General features: G+C 43.0%; 2 protein-coding genes across 3 annotated transcripts in view; one reads left to right on the top strand and one right to left on the bottom strand.

The window, feature by feature from the left end:
- Positions 1-486: 486 nt before the first annotated feature.
- On the bottom strand, positions 487-15,111 carry immp1l (inner mitochondrial membrane peptidase subunit 1). 2 transcript variants are annotated; one of them, XM_071529733.1, is made up of 7 exons: positions 15,056-15,111; positions 7,667-7,777; positions 7,470-7,558; positions 7,159-7,285; positions 1,533-1,643; positions 835-927; positions 487-598 (listed from the first exon to the last, which is right to left on the bottom strand). In XM_071529733.1, the coding sequence occupies exons 2-6, from the start codon at positions 7,769-7,771 to the stop codon at positions 847-849; spliced, it is 513 nt and encodes a 170-aa protein (XP_071385834.1). In that variant the 5' UTR covers positions 7,772-7,777; positions 15,056-15,111; the 3' UTR covers positions 487-598; positions 835-846. The 2 variants fall into 2 exon arrangements, with proteins under 2 accessions (XP_071385834.1, XP_071385833.1); XM_071529732.1 differs by lacking the exon at positions 487-598 and having other exon boundaries at positions 771-927.
- A 126-nt stretch (positions 15,112-15,237) lies between these two features.
- elp4 (elongator acetyltransferase complex subunit 4) overlaps positions 15,238-24,570 on the top strand; it is a 51,258-nt gene continuing 41,925 nt past the window's right edge. The window contains exons 1-4 of the mRNA XM_071529731.1: positions 15,238-15,415; positions 17,470-17,505; positions 21,362-21,483; positions 22,407-22,541. Coding sequence (XP_071385832.1) covers positions 15,238-15,415; positions 17,470-17,505; positions 21,362-21,483; positions 22,407-22,541 — 471 coding nt within the window. The remainder of the gene's footprint in view (positions 15,416-17,469; positions 17,506-21,361; positions 21,484-22,406; positions 22,542-24,570) is intronic.

Below are 24,570 nucleotides of genomic sequence, written 5' to 3'. Positions count from 1 at the left end.
CACACACAATCTATTCAGTGGCGAGCGTCGCCTTACTAAGTGCTTATTAATATTGTATGGTTAAATGGGAAATGTTAACATTTTTTCAATTGCCTTGGCAGCCTAATGAAATATTAAACACTAAGAGAGCTTTTGTTTTGCCATAAGAGTAAGAAAGGGTAAACATGAAATTAATAACATCTTTTTTGAGGGAATGAGACATGTCTTTGCCGAGGCTGATGTTTGTAGATCTCATTTTATCCCTGCTTTGAAAGCACATCTTCAAACATCCTGCAGATATGTGCTTTAAATGTATTTCAGAACTAGTACAACACATAATAGGTTTTGAGGCTTAAATATGTAAATTCTACCACAAATAAACCATCCAAATATCTGTACTGTTAAGTATGATTTGTTGTTTAATTCTTTGGAAACATAATTCTTTTTATGTCCTTTTCCTAAAAAAGCATGATCCCAACATCAAACCTGTGGAGAGAGTAGAATCGTCCCGTCTTCGCCTCTACCCACTCTCTGCCATTAGCAGCTCCATGGAGACGCAGCTTTACTCACTGCTCACGCAATGCTGTTCTTGCGGTGCTGCACAGCCACAGCCAACACACTGTAAGCCCCAGAAGACAAGGCCTTGTAAGTTATGAAATAATAAAATCAACCTGCAGATGAACTATGTATGGCTCCAGAGTGTTTTTCCCCCCCAAAAACATACCTTCCAAACACAGGGCCGGAGCCAAATTAATTAAAAGGGATGAAATAAAATGTAGGCAGGCAAAGAATAACCATTTTATAATAAATATGAGCTTTATTTATAAACGATTAAAAACAATGTAACGTATGTACACGGTGTATGAGTCAGTCCGAGTTACTCTGAGTTTTAATGATCCGTCCGGTTGGGCTTTCGTCGAGGGTGCCGAAATTATGTGGAGGCCAGAGCTGGATAGGACAAAGGGCACAGAGAAACGTGGGGTTAAAACAGGAGGACAAACGACTTCCCTTCATATTGTAATGTGTTTTATCATTACTATTCTAACAATCTCACTTCCTGGAAGCACTTGCTAATATGGCTTTTAATGAAGTGTTCGACTTCGTAAAATATCTTGTTATTTCGTCAGCCATCGTAATAGGGCCTCCAGTGGAGTGCTGCTGTCCAATCAGATGGACAGAAGGTTGGCTGACCTGTTTCCAGGGTCATGGTTGCTATGACATCCAGTGACATGACAACACAGCAGAATGGAAAGCTAGACAATATGGTGTCCAGGCCTTGGTCAATCAGACAGACTTGCTTTGAACTTCTAACTGACTCACGTCTTTGAATTGTGCTTCAAATGTCCATACTTGACCATGCAAAAAAAAAAAAAAAAACACAGAGAAAAAGAAAGGACCTCAACACCTAAGAGTGCAGTGTCAGAACCCATATACGTTTCATCAAAACTGGTTTCCCGATGAAATTGAAATGAAATTTTCCAATATGAATACACTGAGCCACTGAATCTGTTTGAGGGGTTAAAATGTGTGCCAGCTTATATCTCCTCTGTTACCTTTAAGCAAACACGGCCTCGGATGAGGGCGTAGGGAACTGGGCCATAGCTCCTGGAGTCAGTGGAATTCCTAAGGTTATCCCCTTCTAGCCATACATGGCCTTTTGGAACCTGAAAACATCACCGCAGGGGAAAAGAAGGGAAAAATGATCTATGAAAAAAATGGGTTTTTTTTCCCCCACAAAACAATGGAGTCAAATACAAAACCATTGTCAGAGATTATCGCACAATTTAACTTTGTTTACATGTAGAAGTGAGCCTACCCGCCTCCCATCTATTATGTAGTGAGAATCTACCTTAACCCCTCCCAAGTCGCCTCAGCCATCCCTCCCTCCTCAGCCTAACTTATCGTCAACCTCCCTGTCCCTCTTTAACCCCATACCGTCTTAGGAGTGGGGTCATGGGTAACGGGCAGGGTCGAGGGGGATTTAGAGGAACTTCAAACGGGGTCATTAGGCTGTTGGCTGAGATCTGCGCCCCTCTTACCCAGGGAGGGCAAAGCCAGAGAGGGGCCTGAGAGAGCCAGGCATATAGAGATAGAGAGAGAGAGAGAGAGAGAGAGAGAGAGAGAGAGAGCGAGAAGAGAGAGAGAAAGAGAGAGAGCGAGAGAGAGAAAAAAAGAGAGAGAGAGCGAGAGCGAGAGAGAGAGGCCTAAGCTGCGGCTAGCAGCAGTGTCCAAGGGTCTCCACCACGGTCCGACCTGCCAGTGGGGCGGTCATCCAAGCGAGCTCTAATTCACAGTGACACCAATTATGATTAATCTCATCACTTTAGGAGAGTAGGCTTGTCAAGGCCCTAATTAAGTGCGCTGTCCCCCCTATATGTGCAGACAGGATCAACAACACATTATATTGTCATAATGGGCATCACAATCCGCGAGTCTATTTTTGTGTTGCCTAACTTTTTAACGGCAAAAGTCCTCTGGAGGAAAGAGGATAAAGAGAATAAAGAAACAGAATATTATCCAAACTGAGGTGACGTCACAGATGTCTTCGCCTCGCCTCGTCTTCCTTGTTCCGATCACCCGGCTCTCTGATTAGTTCTACTGTGGGATGCTGTGTTTCGTTTCATATTCGATAATTGAGACAGATGATGTGACATAATCACGAGGCAGTGACATGTTGACCTAACATGAGGTAAACAACTCGCTGAATAACGACGACACAAATGAATATCATTAAAGGAGTCATCTGAGAACCATATGTCAGCATGCTGGATTCCCACCATTACACCTCATTAACATGGTAACATATGCTGGCTCCCAAGCACAGGAAAGAGAAACACCACCGTTTGTCATCTGCCAAACCAGAACCCCCTGTTTCTGCTCATCTTCCATCTTAAAAACATCATTTTCTTTGTCCTCATTCAAGAGCTTAGGGGTGTGAGACAAACATTTCAAGCGTTCTGCCCATCATCCTGTGAAACTACTGCAGAAAGGACAGCCACAACAAACACACTTAATTACTTCAAAAGGGGGGGGAATCTTTTCATAACCCATCTTCACATTAACTCAGTTCTTTTCAGGATCTGGCTTGAGTGAAACCACTAACAAAGTCGATCAATCCGATCGATCTGTGGGTGACTAAAGAAACTGCCAAAAACAAAACAAAACACTTTGATTTTTAGTCTAATAATACAGATTAGAAACTTAAGCCTCAGTAAGGACAAGATTACATTAAAGATCAACCAGGCAGTATTTTAGAGTAGTGGAGGTGGTTAGTTTAGAAGGAGCCTGAAACCTGACCTGTCGAAATGTGGTCAGAGAGAGAATGAAAGCTTATGCATATCACCTTGCAGGTCGCAGGTGTGTGGAAGAGAGAGAAAAAAATATAAACAGTCAAAGGCAAACCGCTGAATTAAAACTGGATGGTTGAAAAATGGCAATATGGCCAGAAAATGTGCCATCCTTGACTTTCCCTCAAAGATAACTGCTGTTTCAAGCACCTGCAAACATCCCCTTGGGCTGTAACCCCACGGGCCTCACTTGATTTCTTGCATGTATATCAAGGTTGCGTCTGAGGAGAAGCTCCGTGATGGACAGGGTGATGAAGGCATATTTGAATCATTTTATCATTTCACGACACAGACGGCATCAATATGCTCTCTCTCCTCACTCCCTCTTGAGTCACTGGAACAGAATGAGCTCAGCCAGCCAAGCTGTAATCAATCGACGTTGTTTCCAACCACACAGATTTCCAGAGAAGCGGGCAGGCCCGGCGCCCAGTTGTAGTATTTCGTTTTGATCAGCGCTGCCGGCGGCTGTGATGTGATGGATGGCGGCGATGGAACCTGTTCTGTGGTTGTGGGCTGGGCCGGGCCGGTGCAAGGCTTTGTGTACCTGTCAGAGAGACGTGTCGGGGAGCAGCGCTGAAACTGGAGCTCACCTCGCTGCGGAGGTGTGTTGTTTAACAGCCACACCATTACAGTGCTCATTATGTTAACATGATTGAGGTGGAGAGGTATGCTCACCTTAAATACATACTGGAATTGCTCTTTCACTATCTTGCTTCCTCTATCTTTCCTACATGGTACAGTATGTGTGTGGACGTTTCAACTCTCTCTCACCGTCTCTCTCTCTGCTTTAATATTAGGGATCAAGTGGCATTGTTTTGACACAACAGCTCAGACACAGAAATGATTCCTAAAAGGTGACAGGGCAATTAGTCTGCTGCTGAATCTCTGAGGGCGGAGAGGACCTGCCTGTCTGTCAGAGCAGAAGAGGAGGTGATGACAGGGTCTAACACCGCCTTCCAAAATTCATCTGTACCCTCTCACAGGTCCACCCACAATGCCTCACACCATGCTAATGCACACACACACACAAACACATACATGCTCCTGCATACAAGCTCCCCGAGGGAGGCTAAACATTTATGCGAACAGCGGGTATTTTCTCAGTTGCCTAAAATGCTGTCACACAATGCCTCCATTTCATTAACACTAAAAACTAAAAAAAAAAAAAACAACCACCACAAAAGAAAATCAAGATGGCAAAGCATATATCAGGCTAAATGAAATAAACTCAACGCCTAAGGTGACAATCAGCCTGGCTTCCCTCCACTTTTTAATACGTGAAAACTAGTTTAGTGTTAGTTTCAAGCTTGCCACCTGTTTTGTCTGTGAATCTTGACCAATAACAGCTTAAAGCAGGGACAAGCAGCCATGGGCCATGGAGGGCAGAGAGTCTGCAGGTTTTCATTTCAACCAAATACTAAACCAGCTGATTTCATTGATTAGCATTTCCTCTCTGGTTGAAGGTGTGTTAATCGGTGAAATCAGCTGGTTTTGTTTTTGGTTGGAATGAAAACCTGCAGACTCTCGGCCCTCCATGGCACATGGCTTCCTATCCATGGCTTAATGTATCAAATCCAACTACATCAATTGTACATTCACAATTTCCAATAATTCCCAACATCTAGGCTGAGCTGAGGACAATACCACACAAACCACAACAATACAGACAGAAAGCAGGAGAGATAGAGTGATAAGTGATCATCTTCTTTCATTCAGACCTATTTTCATATTGAATTTACACAACTCAAACAGGGCCACCGTTTTCCATTTGCAAATGTATTCCTATTGCATATTCAGCACTACCTCCACCCACCAGGCACCAAGGAAAATTCAGGTACATTTATTATATTGGCAAAGTGTTTTCTGCTTCTGATTCTGAATGCTTAGGGAACTCAGTCAGCTCTGTTCCACTTTTCTATATTTGAAAAGCAAGTGTAAATGTAAAAAATGTGACAAATAAAATGAATGCAACGAAGATGTATCTTACTTGTGTATAATGTATCCTCTTAGAAAGAGTTTTTAGGATGTCAGTCAGCCACATTGCATCAATGCCTTAGCCTTGACTGGGGATCAAACTGCAAACTCCCAGCTCAACATTTTGCATTGCCACTGTCTGCTCAAGACTGGTATGTTAATCAGAATACTATTTATACAGTAGTTGACTGAGGAAATCATCCATTAATGCATCATCTCTACAATGTCATGCAAAACGTATTATTTGCTCTCTTTTTTGTAATACAAAATTACCTTTTAAACTGGAAAAGCTACATGTTTCGAGATTCCTGTTTAGCTGAGGCTGCTATTAAAAACGATCCATTTTCAGAAAAGCCGCTAACAATCAGTATTTTTTGGCATAAGGTAGGTCTAGGCATATCAATGACTTGCAGTGTTTTGTTGACACCGCCACATTGATTCCCAGAAAAGCAAAAGCAAACCTTTCATGCGCTACCAGTTGCAATAGGTAAGCACCTCAGTCATCAAGCACACACTAACATGTAATTACTATGCTTGGATAAAACTTAAACTTTATTTACATATGGATAGGCCAGCTATGTCAAAATGCATCATTTGAATTGCCGATCAGATTGGTGATCAGCTGATCACACCATTACAAAATCAGCAATCTGTATCGGCTCCAGAAAACCTGATCGACCCATCCCTAATACATATATCTTATTCACGACAGCCGGTCTCAAGCACTAAAAACACAAAAGTTGGCCCACTCGGTGCCATCTACTGACCGGTAAAGGCAACTGCCACGGATATGAGCGAATGAAGTGAATAAGCATCTAAAATGAATGGAAGTCAATGAACATTGTCCCCATATGTCCTCCTGAGAGACAAACCATCATTTTGAAGCTCTCCACCTAGTGTCAAGCTTAAAAATTACATCTAAACCTAAAGCCTACATGATCATGACCTTTGCTCCACTGGAATATGAATCAAACCTACAACAATGATGGCACCTATTACCAGTTCAGTCCTCTATATGTGGAGGTGAAGCTTGTAGCATAGGAAACATTTTTTTATTTCCTATTTCATTTGCTGAATGACACTTATAGGCTTGGCCTTATGCTGTGTATTGCTGAACCCATTCAATAGCATACCCATAAAGTCTATACAATACACAATAAATACAAAAACATGCAACATAAACACAACCTTTGACTTGCGCACTCGCGCACGCACACACACACACACACACACACACACACACACACACACCTCCGCCCACCCATCAGTCTGTCCATTCGGCTGGCACTAACTCTAACAGGCTTCAGAGAGATTGCAGGCCTGAGCTGTGGGCGTTGGGGAGAGTAGTAATAGAAAAGCAATGACAGTGGTTTCACCAGCAGAACCCCTGCTCACTCTCTGGTTTTATCACTGTTCTGAGGAAATATAGGTGTTGTCAAAAGCTGATATTTTGACCAATGACACAAAATGGATGTGTGTGGTCTAAAATGTAAACAACTACAATGGTCTATAGGCTGGAGTACACACACAAAGAAGACCAAAGACAAACTCGGAGGCGGTTTTGCATTATGCATGGAGATTCTGGCTGTCATTTTAGTAGAGTGTGAAACAAACTATCAAGTGTTTTGTTGTGAACTAATCATTCATTCATTCACTACTTCACTGTATCCTTTTAACCTTTCTCTTCCAAAGAGACTCCTCTCTGAGTTGTGGCTGTTGACGGCTGAAAAGTAAAACTGCCACCAGGAACCTTACTTGGTAAAGTAGGTAATGGAAGGATGTATAAGAAAAAATAGTTGAAAAGCTAGACTCTTTCAACAAATGTGGCCTTTTATGTTATAAACTCATACATACTCACATATGTGTGGGTCTTGAATATATCCGAGGGGGTACTTGTGCAGACCTTGTCACCCTCCAACCCAATGACCCTTTTACAAATGTTCATATGTGGATCAAATGGACTCTTTGCAATCACTATATCACCCCTGAAAGAAAACAGAAACACTGTCACTTACTTTGCAACAATTCGGTGTGCATTAAATCATTAATAATGCTTGAGATCTCATGGTACATCAAAAATGTAAATAGTAAAATGTTAATACATATTCCAACATGGTTGCCAGTTGCCCTCTTTGCATATTGAATGTGAACGCATAAAATGAAACTCACTTTTCTATTCTGTAAAGATGACGGCTCAGCCGTTCTGAGAAGACGACGTCATGGTTGATGATAGTGGGCTCCATGGATGGACCGGAGCACTGCAAAATTAATGACACAGCAACAGTTATTTCTACTCCAACTCGAATTGATATGAATGTGGAGACATGTAGTCACTCATTAACAATGTAGTCTCAGTAAATACGGACCACCACCAACTCTCCAATGTATTCAAAGGCACAATGGGCGATGCAGCCGTACTGGATCGTGTAGCCCACAAACCCAAAGGTCTTCCCCAGCACCTGGCGGAACATCTCCACCTGCAGTCACAAAGCACAATCATCAGTTAGGCCTCCAGCACCATATGGATACTAGTTATAAAATGCATCATACAGTGGTGAGGAAGCCATATAGTATCTGTTCCAGTTAGTGTAGGCCGATGTCTTTTGCAGGATTTCTAAAAACAAAAGCTCTTCAGGGTTTAATTTCTAAAGGTGTGGACAAGGTTGTCACAGTTGGCCTACTGCTAAGATGGCACATTCCCTGGTGTTTCATTCTCAGGGGCTCAGCAGCCAGTTCACACCAGAAAACCGCCCTGAACTTTGATCCTGCGTAGGACGGCCCAATCAACACCTTGCTCTCAGGTGATGGACAAACACAGAAGCTGTGACACTTCCAGCCAAGCAGCTCCATACTGTCTACAGCTAGTCACTGACACTGTGCTGCCTCCACTACAACCAGAATCATCAGGGCGGTTATCAACTTCTGTCAGCACCATAGAAACACAATGAGCCCCCCCACCCACACGGACACACACACACACACACACACACACACACACACACACACTGACTATAACAGTGTGTCTTCTGAGCAAACATCACTGCAACACTCAGACTATTGACTTTTACTCAGGCTGCAACCTGCCGGATGGGCAGAAGAAAGTGAGTCAAAGTGAGTCAATTATACACTGTCATGCACAGTATGGATGCAGACCCACATGCACATACAGTACATACACAGAAGAGATTGAAGCTATAAGATTAGAAGGTATAGATACAGCGTGGCTTAGAGGATATAGATACATATTGGCACAATAATGAACTAGGCAGGATTAATGCCGTATATGTCATGAGAAGTTCATATCACACCCGGGTACAGGAGTTAGTCTACACTTCAAAAAAAATTTTTGGCTTAGGCCCCTGTCCTGCCAGTCCACCACAGGGTAAAGAAATCTTCTTTTTCTCTCTCTTCCCTATTCCTTCTGTTTCTTTCTCTCTCTCTCTCCATGTCTTCTATCCCTCCCAGGGTATTATTAACCAAAGCAAGCAGAGCGGAAACCAAAGCCCCAAATCCGCAGAGCTCTGGGAATGACTTCCCAAAGATGGACACGGATTAGACCCCCAACTTCTCCCTTGCCCCACCACCTCCTCCCTTACCCCACCACCTCCTCCCACTCCCCCCGCTCTCCCCAGGTCCCCAACAGACCGGGTGTCAGGTGGCTCTCCCGGCCCTGCCAAAGGTGTTACCCCTAATCCCATTACCCCCCTCCTAACACACACACACATACACACACACACATGCTATGCTCCATCATTCATGCCAACTACATTCCACCTATTACACCCTCTATCTATTCTTTCATCCCTAGCATGATTCATCTCTTTGGCCCACTCCCCAACCTCTCTGATCCAAAAAAACCCCGGACTTCATCCTTTCACCTCCCCGTGTGCTACTACCCCGCTCTCCCCTCTGTCCCTTGATCACCCCCGGCAACCCTCTGTTTTTCACCACCGCTGTGAATGACAATGCGCAAGCAGGTGGAAGGGGACATATATATATGCACAGCGCAGGGCCCAATTGAAGTGCCCTGTTCCAGCCACGGACCTGCTCCGGTCTCTTGTTCTCTTCCACGGGAACTGTATGGTCTCAGTCCTCCCCCAGCTGGTACAATAACACCTCTGGCCCTATAATTCCTCTGTTGGGAAGCAAGTGGTCTAAAGGTTAATGTGAATCTCGGGTCTGCGCTAAGGCGACACGTTCGGCTCTATTTGTCTGGTTCTCATCTTCCTCCTCCAGTAGCCCTCCATTTGCGGCACTGTAATGCACTCTCAGACACATGATCTCAGATGTGCTCTTCCTTCTACTGGGATCAGGAATCTTCGCCGTCATTACAGCGCTCATTCGCAAAGGCACAGTGGACAGCCTCCCATACAGCTGCCCTCATATCTGTGTTTCAGCCCCCCCACCCCCACCTCCTCCTCCATTCCTGTGTGCATTCATCATAGGTAGGGATTAAGGGACTTTGCATAACAAGATCACACGGCCAGTGACTGATATCAAGAGAGAGTCCATATGCAGCCTCCTGGTTTTCTGTGGCACCCTCTGTCATTGATAGTGTGTGTGTGTGGGTGCGTGCGGTGTGATGTGAGTGTGCACACAAACAATAGTGTCACCTATGTGTTTCATAGAAAGCGTGTGTGTGTGTGTGTGTGTGTGTGTGTAAGCTATGGTGGCTCATTTGGGATTCAGTATGAGCTGGACATCCACAGAGACCTCTGATTGGATCTCTATTACCTCTAATTCCCCTGAGTAGAGAGTCGAGAAACCCACACTATCTCTTGCCCCTAATACCCAGTGTGTGTGTGTGTGTTGGGTAGTACTAACATTAATTGAATGCTGCATTACAGCTGTAAATTAACACAAAGTCTCTCTGTTAATCCAGGATTACACGCCAAACATGTTCATGGGAAAACAAAGAAAGTCAACGCAGCCCTCTCTGCAGAACCATCTGTGGCCAGCGGCCTCCCATGGTCACGGCACAGCGCTGCAGAGGGGAGGACAGGGGGATCCCAAATGAATAGCTGCCGATGGAAACACCCCGTTGTGTGTTTAACTCTGTGATCCTCTTACTAGGGGAGCCTCATTCACTCGGGCCACACTTCCTCAGCAATCACAAGCAGCTGAATCAAAACTGAAAATTTTTGCAATATCAACAAAAAAACCCACGATAGAGCAGAAGTAGTGGGAATGTGTATCCATCTGGTATCACTAGATGCTTCCATCCAGCCGTCAAGAGAATTTCGAGTGAACTCCTGAAATGTCGCAAACAACAAAACGTGATTCTCGTGTATTTTCATCAGCTGACATGAATAAATAGCCTTCCTGAATGTTGCTATGTCAAGAAAACACAGATGATCCACGAGAAAATGGAAAGAGTCTTTCAAGAATGGATAAGCATTGGCCCACCAGTTGTTATTGCTCTTTCATGTCAGATAATGTTTGATGCTTCCTGAAGACGAAAATAAGGAAATTCACTTGCCAGTATTCTAATATTTAAACAAAAGGCCATACAACTATGACTGGTGGCTAATACATGCGAGCGACAACACGTATGACACTTCTGGAAGGTTGTGGTGGACAGATAACTACTGCTAATGTCATTATTAATTTGATAAAAGCATTTCCAGTGTGTTAGTTCTTCACTGACAAAAAACTTTTCTGTTTCAAGTGAGCATAAAAAGTTTTTAACAATATTGAGGATATTTTATAGAAATTTGCCATTTCCATACAGCTTTTCTAATTCGATCCATGATTTGATAATTTACATTAAAATGCTTGGATGGAATTCCAGCTAATAAGGGGAAAGTAAGCAAAAAATGAATTAAGAAAGTGACCCCGATAACAGCATAGCAAAATTGATATCCAATTAAAGATACATTATTAAGGCCATAAGGAAAGATTCGGATAAGAATCACTGCTCCTTGTCTCTAGAGATTTGGGCCTGCCATTGGTCTGGTAATGCTAATTGATATACATGCCCTGTCTGTTAGAACCACAAAGAGAATCTCAATCCAAACAGCTCACAAGGGCCTTGCAGTAGACTCCTTACACACCTAAATTAGGAAAACATGGGCTGAGAGAGAGCTGGGCAACAGGGGGGCTAAGAGGCTTACAAGCCCCTTGTCAGATATGCTTCTTCTCCCTGAGGATCCCAGATGGAAGGGAGTCTGGAGGAGCAGGCAGGACCAGAGAGGGAATGAATCCCACCTCTGATGTCTTCCTCTGGGCAGCAGAAGGCAGAGGAGGGTGGGGCATTAGTCCTGTTGTGCAGAGCTTGATTTGATCTTAATGTGAGCTATAAAAAGGGGGAGGTTTGGCAACCAGGGGGGTCTGTTTGCAACTATCAGTCCAATCAGAGATAATCCTGCTGATTTAGACACAGACACCTGTCTGGATGGAGAGTGACAGATGTAAAAGTCCCAGTCATAGACCAATACTTCTCTCCACTAGGCCTGCTTTCTATCAGAGGCTTTATTGAGGCGACTGATCTCCATATTGCTCTTTTCATTGTTGCTAACGGCAACACAGCCGTGAAACAGCTGAGCAAGGTTACTATTTGAGGAGCTAGGGTTTAAACCTACAATCAATGGGTCAGCCAGAGCAAATAATGGCCAAGTGATATGAATACAACTGCTATGAATTCAAAGGAAGTGTGGGACGACTGAGTCCCCTGCCAATTGCATTGAATGGAAAATCAGCCACTAAGCTTTATTGTATTGACCACAGGCGTATGTGTGGTGCTGGCATGGTGTTGAGAGAGCTGAGAGATCTTATCGGGTGTTGTATCAGTTTCACAAAAGAGTTTGTGTTTTGCCCTGAACAGCTCATAACAAAGCCACTAGCTAATGACAGACACCTCAACTGAAATACAAGCCTACGATATGGAAGACTCGTCTAGGTTTTAGTTCTCATTTCAACTGAGCATATATTTTTTTCTATAGCCTTTTTCATTGTAGAGATATCTTAAAGGCTAAGCTAAATATGGCTCTCTTGTATTTCACACAACAGCTGTTGGACATCCAGCCAAAACACAGCTATTCAAACCATTTTGGATGTTGGACAAATGGAAAAAGTCAAATCCTTGGTCAAAATTAGCAATGCCGAATACAAAACCCATCCTAGTCTTATTGTACTTTTACCCTTAGAATATAACTTTCCTTTCAACGCTAACAAAACAAATGTGGTGCATGTTGATGATAATCTTGCATCCCCCGGACACAAGACGTCTACTGCTTCTCCCAGTTCCACACTGTTGGCAGAATTAGACTGAAGAAACCAAAACAATCTGACCAGGAAAAGTCTGACATGTTATGACTGCTACCATTATATAGCACAATCAGATACAGAGACTGATAAAACTAACATTGCAGAAAAATACACATGGACAGATGACACATTGAAAAAAGGGGAAAAGATGTTATTTTTGTAAAATTAGGCTGCTGTGTTTACACTGCCACACATTGAATTGTGCTGTATTGTGCCCAGGGGTTAAATCGGGATTTAAGAGTAGTGGAAATTAGGTGACTGGCACTGTACAGTAGATGAGGTGGAACTTTCCACTGTAATGACCTCGAGCATCCCGCATGTTCACTGCTGAAGCAGGCTATCCTCCTTCTGAGATGCAGGTCAGTCAGAGCCTCTTATTTGTCTCTTATAGGCTTTCCACAATGCCCAGCGTTGTCAGTCATGATATATTCCCTTGGTCTCCTGTCAGCACATGTAAAACTCAACAGTGCTGTCAAAACAACAGGACTGCCTCTGCTGAGAGCATTTGTAAAGTGAGCAGTTGGGCGATTGCTTCCTCTGGAGCATTACTGTATCCTGTGCTGCCTCAGCCCCTGGCCAATCCCTGCTGCACAAGGCTCTGCTGCAGCTGTCTTCGGGATTACTCTGATCAATCAACCATCAAACAGTATTAACAGTGGACATATTCCGTATTCAGTGCAGGATCTAATTTATTTACTCACATATCAATTCAAAGCATTTTAGGCTTGGTTACCGTTGGGGACATCACCATACGCTAAAGCAGCCAAAATCTGATTGACTGTCTTGAGAAACAGTTTCTACTATTGCAATACTGCAACTACTGCAATTCTCAAAAATCTTGTGTCTTGTGTATTTGTGTTGTAAAATAGGGCCATATTTTATTTTTACCATTGGTATTTGTATATTAGTATAATAATGAATTCTATATATAGTTATTATATTATATAATTTAGATATAATCCATTTTGGACAACTGTAAATCCAAATTATGTAAAACAACACACAATGTAATTACTGAAATCAAACTTCCTTTTTTAACAGTGGTAAAATCTCCACTATTATTGTTGCAGCTGTAAAACAGTATAGGCTAATACTCAAAATGGAGACAAATACAAATATATGGATATGCATTTTTTTGCCCTAAAGTAAATAATTTAGTCATTTTCCTGTTAAAAGAGTAGACTACTATAACTAGCTCAGAAAATGATCCAGTAGGCCTATGTGTGGGGGTTAAAAAACCCCAAAACAATCTTGTCAGTACTGGCGGTATTTCTAATTAAAAAACGTGTATCTATATCAGTTTGGAAACAAAGATACCAGCAGGTTCATTATCAGCTTGCACTCACTGCCTCACTGGTTCACTGCTACCTTCCCTGTGTAGGGATTATCCAATTTAGGCCTAGCGCTCATTAACCTTTAACCATTATTCACAATGCTCAGGCCATGAGCACCAGTCAGGGGATGCTGGTGCTCACCACTTGACCTATCCACAGCTAGTCCTGGTTTCTGTGTTCGGTGTTCTCTCTGCTTGTAGTCTTCCCCTCATTTTTACACCTTTTGAGTTCTCCAAGCTGAATGTGATTAGGGAAATGATGCAAAGGGATTTACACTGACATTCACTTAAAATGACTGCAGTATACGTAACCACAAATACATCAGTTACAGTACATATGCAATTTAGAGCTGCTGATGAGGAATGCTCTCCAGCAATAACAAGTATTGCATCTTAATACCTATTTAACCCTCCCAAACACCCAATATACACGTGCGCAGGCACATGAAGCCAGTCTATATCATGATACCATTTCACCACTGCCATCCATGACCTAGTTAGTACATTACATAAGACTAGGCCTACATGACCTAAAGATGTAGCTTACTGTATGTGATACGTTTTGACAGATTCAGATCCATTCATGTTGTCTGTAGACAAGGCCATGACTTGACGAATAGAACAGAATAGATAAAAAACTACATTATGGCTCCAACACTATAGACTAGACTAGACTAGACTAGAATAGAATAGAAGGGAATAGAAGTAGCTGCTCTCAAACTACTCAATAGTTTGTCTCAGCTCATATCACTAATCATTCACCATCCCTGTGTAGCTAATTGTTGTGTGGGTAACTATTACTAAATATAACAAACTATTAAGTAGGCTATGATGCGAGAGTGGACAACGACGTGTAATCTGTTATTCTTCTCTATTCGTTCAAGAAGTAGACATGGACTGTGTTTGTAAATAAAGCAGCTGATTTAGTTTCTCTGATATTATGCAATACATCAGCAAGGTCATGTCTGTAATCGCACAGAGACTGGCGTCAGACGATTTTTCAGAGGCATGGGATTGTCGGCTGGTTGGTTCGGCATTAGCAAGATGTGAGACAGAAATGCAGATAGTAACCAGAATCATCAAGTTCACGTTTCTGTAGAAAGCGGGAACATTCTTACAGCGAGAGTGGCTACGGTAATCAACTGAGTTTACTCACCTATTCACTGTCTGGTTCAATGCCCCGGTGCACTTACCATGACAACTGGAACTTCCTCCTGACAGCTACCACACACCGCCCCGCAACAATCGCTGCTCTCATTGGTTGACTCTTAGCAAATCCTTCTCTGATTGGCTAAGACGTTCCAAAACACCGACAAGCGTCACCACGTTACAAGCAGCATGGCAGCTCCCATGAAGAGTGTGGGTAAACTCTCAGTTGAACGCTCGCCGTTCAGTGCTACTAGTTTTCAGAAGAAAACAAGAAGCAAGTTAGTTTCGATACCTGGCACCAGACCCTCGGTTCAAAATGGACAGCTTATAGTTTCGACGGGTGTCACGTCACTCGACTATTTGCTCGGTCAGTCTGCTATTGACATATAGCCTGTGTAGCTAGCGTTACTTAGCGACAATATTTCTCAATGTAACGTTAGATATAGTGAAGTTAGTTACAAAGCTTGAAGTGTTTTGATACTGCATGTCTTAAAGGGGGAATCTAACAACCATGATACAGTCGACCCGTTCCACTGACACAGAATGGGAGGTTTTGGAGCAGTGGGACAGGACAGGGTGATGTGGATTCTGCACATTCCACCGAAGTTTTAAACTGCCAATGCTGTGCTCACCTCCAGATGAAAAACATCAGACATTAAATCTTGCTTTGGGAAATTGTTTATATTCACAAATGTCGAATTCTCTATGATCATGGTAAAATATAAATTATGTTATAAAAGTGGAGGAGCTAGCATTGTGGCTAGTTTACTACAAATTGTAAGCATTTTAGGGCCCTGTTCACAAACTTGAAAAGGCTGCCAATTCAAAATCTCTGTTGCATTGTTCCCCAGCCCAAGGAAAGCTAACTTGTTTTATGTTGTTTAGAGTTTTATCAGGTAAAGTTTTATGCTGATGGCTCAAAGACAGCTTTCTCTATTCCAGCTGACTGTATATTTAGGCTAGTAAGAAGTGACCAAAATGGTCCAAGAGTTTTGAGATGGGTTTATATTTCCTCAGGTAAATGTTATAATCAAAAGTTCATGTGTCAGCTTTTTTGTTTTGTTTTGATGAGATGTCTTGTCAGAATTGGAAAACCCTGTTCATGACTTTCAAGGCCCCCAAAGGCCTACTAATAGATATATAATGACAGTTTTGCCCAGTAGTTACAACTTGACCAATAAGATAGAAGTGGGCATCAAAAGTTTTGTATCACAAGTTGTAGTGACACATGGATGGAACACATTTGGCATGCCTTGAGCACAGGGAGGAGCAGGACACAACTCAAGTGAGTGTGTGGGTGTGATAAAGCTGGATCAGCACTCCTAGAGATAGGTCTATACCTGGGGGGCATGGAAGCTGCACTCTGCCTCATTATATTACAAATTTGCCATGCTGCAAAAGTGAAGTCTCTAGATTGTGTAGTTTCTGTGTAAACAATTGCAGCAAATGCCTTTGCAAATGTTTAATGAGGAAGTATGATATTTATTTAGCTTGTAGATTGGGCTCAAACAATACACACTCAAAGTCTTCAGGGAAAAATAAGAGTGTAAACAAATCCTAATCATTCTACAGGGGAAAATCCATTGGAAATCTTTAAAATGAGCTTACACAAAATAATCCCCATCCTGGATGAAGAGGATGTTATATATATATACCCCCAATATGTTTGGGGACACTCTTTACAGCTTCTAGATGTTTTTTGTTTTTTTTACGTATGGTCAAAATAGCAAGACATTTTGGGTATCCAAAGGGAATATAGGCCTACTTTTTGGCCACTCTTGCCCCCTCATCCTACAGACATAAATGTTGCACCCCTGGGTAGTACATACATAGCATGAGCTCAGAGATATTCATGAAAAGTAATCCTATATGAATATCATGTCTGACAAGGACTATTACTTTCAACTACTTTCTTCTGGTGCAAGTGTTTTGTCTCTTGCAGCAAAACTGTCAGAGTTATTAACATTTGAATTCGCCTGCCCCTTTATAGCGGGATTTCTAAGGAGCTCTGAAGGGCAACAGTGTGACAACACTGCAACAGAAACCTGATGAAACCCCTGGTTTCATGCTATTACTTTTTTTATACCTGTGGAGCAAATGTCTGGTGTTGGGTTCACTGTGGAGTGTGGTGGGAGAGTCAGATGAGAGCAAACTTATAGCTTCCATCTCTGTGAACCTGTTATATGCTTAGTCTCTATAGCTAAACATGTTTGTACCTTAACTAGCTTGCAGCTAAACTTTACATGTTGCTCACCAGTCACCACTGAAACTCACTGCAACCCAACATAAGCACTCTATTCAACCTGTCTTCTTTTATTCAACATAAAGCCATTAAGCCTACTGTAACCTTGTGTCTTGAGGGAACAACTATATCTGTGTTATGTGCTACAGTGATATTGTTTTATTTGTCTTCACAAACAGGTGGAGGGTTAGCAGTTGGAACACTACTTCTCATAGGTGAGCCTTACAATTATCAAATGAAGCAAAGCAATTTTTCACTTGATAGCAGATGTTTAGCATATCTTTATTTGTATAGCAGATGCATATTTATTGGCTAATTGTTATCTAGTTATCTTACCCAAAAGTCTTGTTTTCTGGGTCCCTAGGTAATTGTGAAGATTCATTTTGAGTAAAAAATACACCTCAGTTTACACAGCCAACACTGTATAACAGAAAACAATTGACTCCCACTGAACTACAATTAGCCTCATCATCATAGGCTTTTTGAGCAATTTTGATGTTTGTTTTCATTGTGGTGAATGGTCTGTTTTGAGTACCTCTTTCTTGGGTGGAGCAATGGAGGAAACCTTGCAGTAGTGAAACACTGTTAACTTTGATTGACATTGGTGCTGACTGAAGGAACACAACATTGGTGTCCAGGAGGCTACATCATATGGCATATTAAAAACTAGCCAGGAAGACACTAATATGCTACAGTTTTGTTAAGCATTGGAGTCCTCAGATTAAATTTAGATACTACTAAACTCCTGGTTTTGTAGGTCTGGAATGATGCTGCAATAACGAATCAACAAGATGTCACCTACTATTCATAATCCAACCAAAAATCCAACATGTTCCCTCAGTTGAATTCAGTTGCACTTTACAGCATGCTATAGTATGTGATATATTTGTCTGCTCTTTGTGGTTACAGTGTGGGACTCTCTAGCAGAATGGCAAATAGACTAATGACCTGAGGGTCACTGGTTAGAATCCCAGGTGTTCACACTTCTACTGTGAGCCTTAATTAATATGCCCATCCCCAGATGTATTATAGAAGTTGCGGTATTACATTCAAAGCAAATGTGGTTTTCTAGGGACATAAATGTCTTCCACTGTATTATTATTATTATTATCATTCATCATAGGCTATGCTATATGCACTGGTAGACAGTAAGGTTAAGGTAGTCGTGTTTCCCCTTGAAGCTGTAATTTGTGTGTAGCCAAGGCCTATACCAACTGATGATATTGCTTTGCCCTTTAATTCATCCCCCCAATCGATGCAGGAGTCAGTGATTACACACTAATGCGTTCTTCCCTTCCATTTTGTGAATCAATGTACGGTTGGTTTCATCTGGTAATGAGAGACACAGTAAAGGTGAAATGTGTGTGCGCACTCTCTTGTGTTTGTCTCCGAAAGAGTGGCGTGTTGTGAGTGTGTGTGTGTGTGTGTGTGTGCGTGTGCATGCGCTGTCCGTGTGTCTGTTTTGTTGCGTGTGCAGGGGAGTTTGGAGTGTGTATTTGTTTGTGTTAGTTTCAGGCGGTCGTCTCCTACAGTCTCCCCCTTTAGCTGTGATGGCCTGTTTGTGAGACACAGACATAAAATTATCAGACTGGTCGTTGTCTGCCTTTGATGTGTCTTGAGCTGTCCACCCAGATTTGTCAACCAGAGGGGGATCAGCCCAGTATGGCTGCTGTCTGAAGATCTCTCATCTCTTGTGTTTTTATAAGAGAAGGAACAAAGCTTGCTAGCTCTTATTAGGTTGACCATGTATGGTTGCATTCCATTAACTGAGGTGAATGTATTTTTCCCTAAATGCATTCATGATAATTACTATAAAATTTGAGCAAATTGTCCCACATATGTGGCGTTTTTTCACAGCTTTTAGATGTGCTTTGAATAAGAATTTTAACCAAAGTTTGAATTTTGTTTATGTAGTAGACGATATGGGACAATTTGATAGAAAGTTTTTTGGTTCATTATGATTCTCGCTGTGACTGAACAATCAGGCCTTATAGTTGGACAAATACAACATATTTAAGCCCTAGTATAATTACAAGACAGGCAATGACAAAGTATAGCAAAATGTAAAAATGTAGCCTAAATGCAGTTGAGGTGCTTAGTAGCAATAATAAAAGACTCTGTAGTCCAAAGAGTCATAAAAGGGGGAAAACATTCTGACCTAGATATTTTTTATCTCCTCCCCCTGCAGCTTTAGCAGATATGATTCAGGACTTTCGCACTCCCACTCTCCTGTTCAAAGGCAAATTAAGTAGAGGCGTCCCCCCCCCCCCCCCCCCCCCACCTCCCACCCCTTACTAAACCTTAGTCAAAATAAGCAAAAAAAGAAAAATCATCCCATGACTGTCCAGAGTGACTGATCTACCTCAAAGATATGACCCTCCCCCACCCCCTGTTGCTCCTATACCCCCCCGCCCCCCCACCCTCCCCTTACCCCCCGCCTCGACAGCCTAATGACTCCTGGAGGTTCCATTTGTAAGGCTCCCATAGAAACACAGCCACAATAGGCCCCATCTTGAGAGGGCCCATCTGGGAGTCTTTGTGGGGCCTGCTGAAAGCCACAAAGGCCTGCTGACCTAGAAACCCATCAATAAGAGAACAGGGAGCCCCACCGACAACAAATTGAAGAGCCATGGAATTTCCTGGGCCATCCTAAGTCCGTAGGTGAGGACATAGACCAGGAACGTGGGAGGGGGGGATTCTCCGGATGTTCGGGATGACACGTCAGGATGTCATTCCCAAGCTGTCGGCTGCATACCCATTACCTTAAACTGTCACTGCTGCCTTTGTCCTTGTGCCCACTGTTTGTCATTGTGTGGAGAGGCCTATGACATCCTTACAAAATGGTGGTTGTGACAGGAAGCAGCAGTAGCATGCTGTGTAGAGTTATGTGGCCAGCTGAAGGGGGTTCATAGTGATGATGCCGGCTTTTTTGTGGTTTCGGGGTCTGGAATGGCCGGGTGGCTAGTTTGTGTGGTCTGAGAATAGCTACCTTTAGGAGAATGAGCTTTATGTTTGGCATCACTCACCCGCCCATTTCATGCCAGTTAAGTCTGTGACTCTAGTCAAGATGAGATTGCAATGTGCACTCACCAAGCCAACATTTTGGCATGAAGGTGCAAAATTTTCTTGGCAGAGCAAAGGTGTGTTCTGATAAAAACAAACATGCGGCAAGCACACCTCCCGGATGTCACCGAGAATTACCCTCTCTTCTCGTGCTTAAAAATCTCTCTTATGACTTGTGCACGCCTCAGATATTGTTTTTTGTAAATACATAATCTAGATGTGAAAAATACAAGGAGCACATGACAATGAAAGGATGCCATTGCCATCAGAATCCGCATGAAACACAGGTAGATAAAAGTGAGCTGGATGTCAAGGAGCATTTTGAGGAGAGTCACTATCCGATCCTACTTCCGCCTCCCTCTGTCATTTGGCCTGACAGCTGAGCTATACCTTTGGGTTCAGCGGGAGGGGTCAGGTGAATGCTCCAGACAGGTGTCTCCCTCTCACCTCCTGGGATATGATAGGTGAAAGTGAATGGGAATACTGTTGAGACCTTGACAGGGGAGGTGGAGGTGTCATCCCTACTTTGATACCCAGGTAGCAAGATGACACCTGTGTTCCTGTGCCATGTTGATTGCCACTTCATCGCTTCCTACAAAGGGTAGCCAGGATGTGGTCCTTATATCAATTACAGTCAGCCACTGTGATGTGGTAATGAAGCACTGGACCTGCGGTGTGTGACTGAACGGACAGAATAGAGAGACAAGCTACACTATATGATGGACTTGTTGATCCTTGTTAGGGTTATGAGACAAGAGGTTGATATATTTATTTGGAGGGAACATGTTTTGGTTATTTGATCAGTGAAGCCTGTACTTAGATCCCTACATACGATGTTTGCTCTATGGCACTGTATGACAGTTTCTTCTCTCTGTGTGTGTGTGTGTGTGTGTGAGAGAGAGAGAGAGAGGGAGAGAGAGAGAGAGTTTGGCTGTGTGTTTTGTGGTTGTGTGTGTTTTTCACTAACACTCAGATTTAGCATTTATTTACTTGTTTATTCTTTCTCAGAGGAGGACCGATATGATAGCTACTCTCGTATGATCTTAAAGTACTTCCTGGCAGAAGGAGTGGTTTGTCGACATGAACTCTTCGTGGCGGCGGCTCAAGACAACCCAGATGACATCCTACAGGTATGAGAGGAAGTGTTGTGCACTCCTGTAGCGACAGACTTCAACAAACAATCCATAAAGAAGTGAAAATGGCCTCAATATGTCTACTTTAACATGCTTTGTCCATGCTAACACTGCTTTGTCCCCTTTTTTACTGTTTTGAGTTGAAATTATGTACAGATGTAGCTATCATAGAAATCCCAATATCTACTGCATGCTTGCTGCAGTACTGTTGTACTATTGCTCCAGAAAAGAGAAAATTGTTGAAAAACTTTTTTGTGTCTCTTTTTAGCCACCAAAAGATATAGGAAATGATCTGACACCTAGCTGTTTAAGAAGTGGCAGTTTTATGTGGGGGGCTTCTTCAATGGCTTCTATTGTACAGTATGCAGCCTATTTTATGTTGTTCAGATCTGTGATGCAGCAGGTATTAGAGGCCCACTCAGCTTTCCCCAGGGTGTGTGAGGGTCAGTGGGGGTATCTGAGAGGTCGAGGGTGGCATGGCGGTGGCATTGTTGAGATGCTTCCCTCTGTGAAGAGGAGCGGAGTCCCAGAAGCTGACTGCCACCCAGCATACAGGAGGTGGGCCTCTCTCCCACTGATTGATAGTGGGAGGGGTCACCACCTCACCCTCTCTTTACATATCAAAGGCTTATTAAGAGAGGGGGACTCCCTATGGGGATATATCACATCGTTTAGTGTTTTCACAGCTAGGTTCACATTATGCTAATCTTTAGAGGCTGTGGTTGTAGTTTATGAAGGAGACTGTACTGTCTTGTACCTCTGTGGCTAGTTGCACAGCACTGTTGTGCAGCTCTGTTTTTTACATGCCAATGTGAATAACTAAAATGTCCCTTTGACCTTTCACAAACATTATTTCATTTAACATAGTAAAAAAAATTGTATCAGATTACAGATTATGTTCATTGTCTCATTCTGTGCAGGAACTCCCTGCTCCTATCTTGGATGACATTGCCATCCACAAACCAGTGGAGCAGCACAGGCTGCCATGTGGCCCTCAGGACAGTCTGGACTCCATGAAGATCGCCTGGCGCTATCAGAATCTTCCAAAAGTGCAGGTAAGTAATCGGGGTGTCTAACATGATATACTTCATATTATCAATTATTTTTGTTGTCTTGTAGCATCTCTGTACTACAGTATAGGCAACACATTAAAATATAGGCAGCATCTTAATCATTTTTTTAAAGGTCCAATGTGTGTCTCTGTTAATGACGGTATGAGAAAGAACAGCACTGCCTCTCAGGTCTTAGGGGTTTGGCAATTGTCTCCACCACTAAATCCATCAGCTTCTAAACTCCTTTGAGGAGTGAATGAGGCTTCAGCCTCTCTTTTCAGAGCTGGACCAGATTACTCACACTTAGCTGGCAATAGGTAGGCTTTCACTGGTCCCCAACACACACATACACACATATACACATGCTTGCACCCCTGCTTAGCCTGGGAAACAGGAGTACTTTGCAGCCTGTGCATTGACATGTCTGCCCGCTCAACCCTATGACCCAGACCTGCGCCTCTGTCTTCCCCCAAATCCCTGCCTTTCCCCCTGCTAGGGTCGGCAGCCCTACACTCTTTCTTCCGCTTTGAGGAGAGGTGACCCTCCCCTTCTTCTTCTCTGCAGTCTCCCCCCTTCAGTCTATAATCCATATCGCTATGTGGATTAACAGCACACAGAGTGTGTCCCTGGGGATCCTCTCCCTCTTTCTCTCTCCCTGGAAACTTCTTTATATCTGTGTCCTTTCCTCACCTCTCCCCCTTCCCCTGTAAAATCGTCTTTACAAACCGCCAGTAAGCCCCACCAGAGGATTTGCATCCCAAATTCACCCCTAGAGTCCACGCTTAGTTTCCCCTTACACACACCTCTCCTGCCTTTGCCCACTGTGTCGTTCTCCCGATGAAGACATCAGATCAAAGGTGAGGCCGTCAGGGCGGGGATGGAACGCTAAGCGGGTTGCCTCGCTCACAAAGAGAAGATGAGCCCCTGACCCCCCTGCCCTGCTGACCCCCTCGTCCCGCCAGGAGAGGGACACACCGGGGGCCCTAATCCAGATTAGGAGTAGATTAAGGGCCCCTCTGACAATGGAGTCCCTGCTTTCACTGGGAGAGAAGAGCTAAAACTCTCTCTTTCAGCTGCAGGAAAACATCCGCCTTCCCCTGCGTCCCTGACACGTTTGCTTTCACAGCCAGAAGTGGACATTTATGTGAAGAAATGATTAAGAGCATGGTCGTAGTGGTTATTTAACTTCTCTGCTGTAGGAATGTTGAGGAATGACCCATAAACAATGCAATTGCATTACCATAGTGTTGTGAAGCACACTCATTTAACATATTAGAAAGGCAAATACGATTATTTTTCTTGATGAATTGATTTGTCCTTCTCTGGAATTAGCTTTGAATGCACATGATTTGTTGTAAGAAGTTGAAAGTGAGCAGTTGAGTGGTACAAGGGTGATTGAAAATTTGTTTAAATGTTCTTTAATGCTAGGGCTTCAATTTTCTCACCCCTTAACCAGTTCTTAATTTGTAAATAATGAGGTCCCAGAGCACCAAGTGGTCGGTGTTCCCGCGAGTCGGTGTGGAGGGAAAAGGTTCCAGAACATATCAAGACAACAAGCGCATTGGAGGCACGGCAGTGCTCAGTACAGCCATATAGCTTACTGTAGACCTAACAGCCTAAACATTACTAAATGACCGAATATATGACCGTAGAGCTCCGACTACTGGGGACCTATAACAATATTTGATTATTGCATAGGCTACATAATGCTCATTTTGTCCAAAACGATGGGTTTTTACAAACCTGCCCTTGATGTAGTGGACTAAAGATATAACTGTGCTGTGCATAACATAAAAATGCCTGCATACTTGGCTGTGAGATATCCTAATCATAGCCTACATAAAAACATCAAGGAAACTGCAATGGCTTCAACCATTTACCAAACAAATTCTGGCTCGAGTAGTTACACATTAACAAAAAAAAAAAAACTTTCATGCCACCAGAGGTGGCGGGTCCATGCAAATAAGTACCGGAATGCAGGTAGTTGAAAACCGCGAGGTGCCGGATCCTGTTTCCGGTAGGATCCGGCACA

The sequence above is a fragment of the Centroberyx affinis genome, unplaced genomic scaffold (assembly GCF_046629955.1).
Source record: "Centroberyx affinis isolate AG114_WGS23_722 - 3 ecotype Tasmania unplaced genomic scaffold, CSIRO-AGI_Caff_v1 ptg001835l_1, whole genome shotgun sequence".
Lineage (NCBI taxonomy): Eukaryota > Metazoa > Chordata > Actinopteri > Beryciformes > Berycidae > Centroberyx > Centroberyx affinis.
Note: the sequence above shows the minus strand (reverse complement) of the source record. Positions and strands in the feature narration are given on the sequence as shown.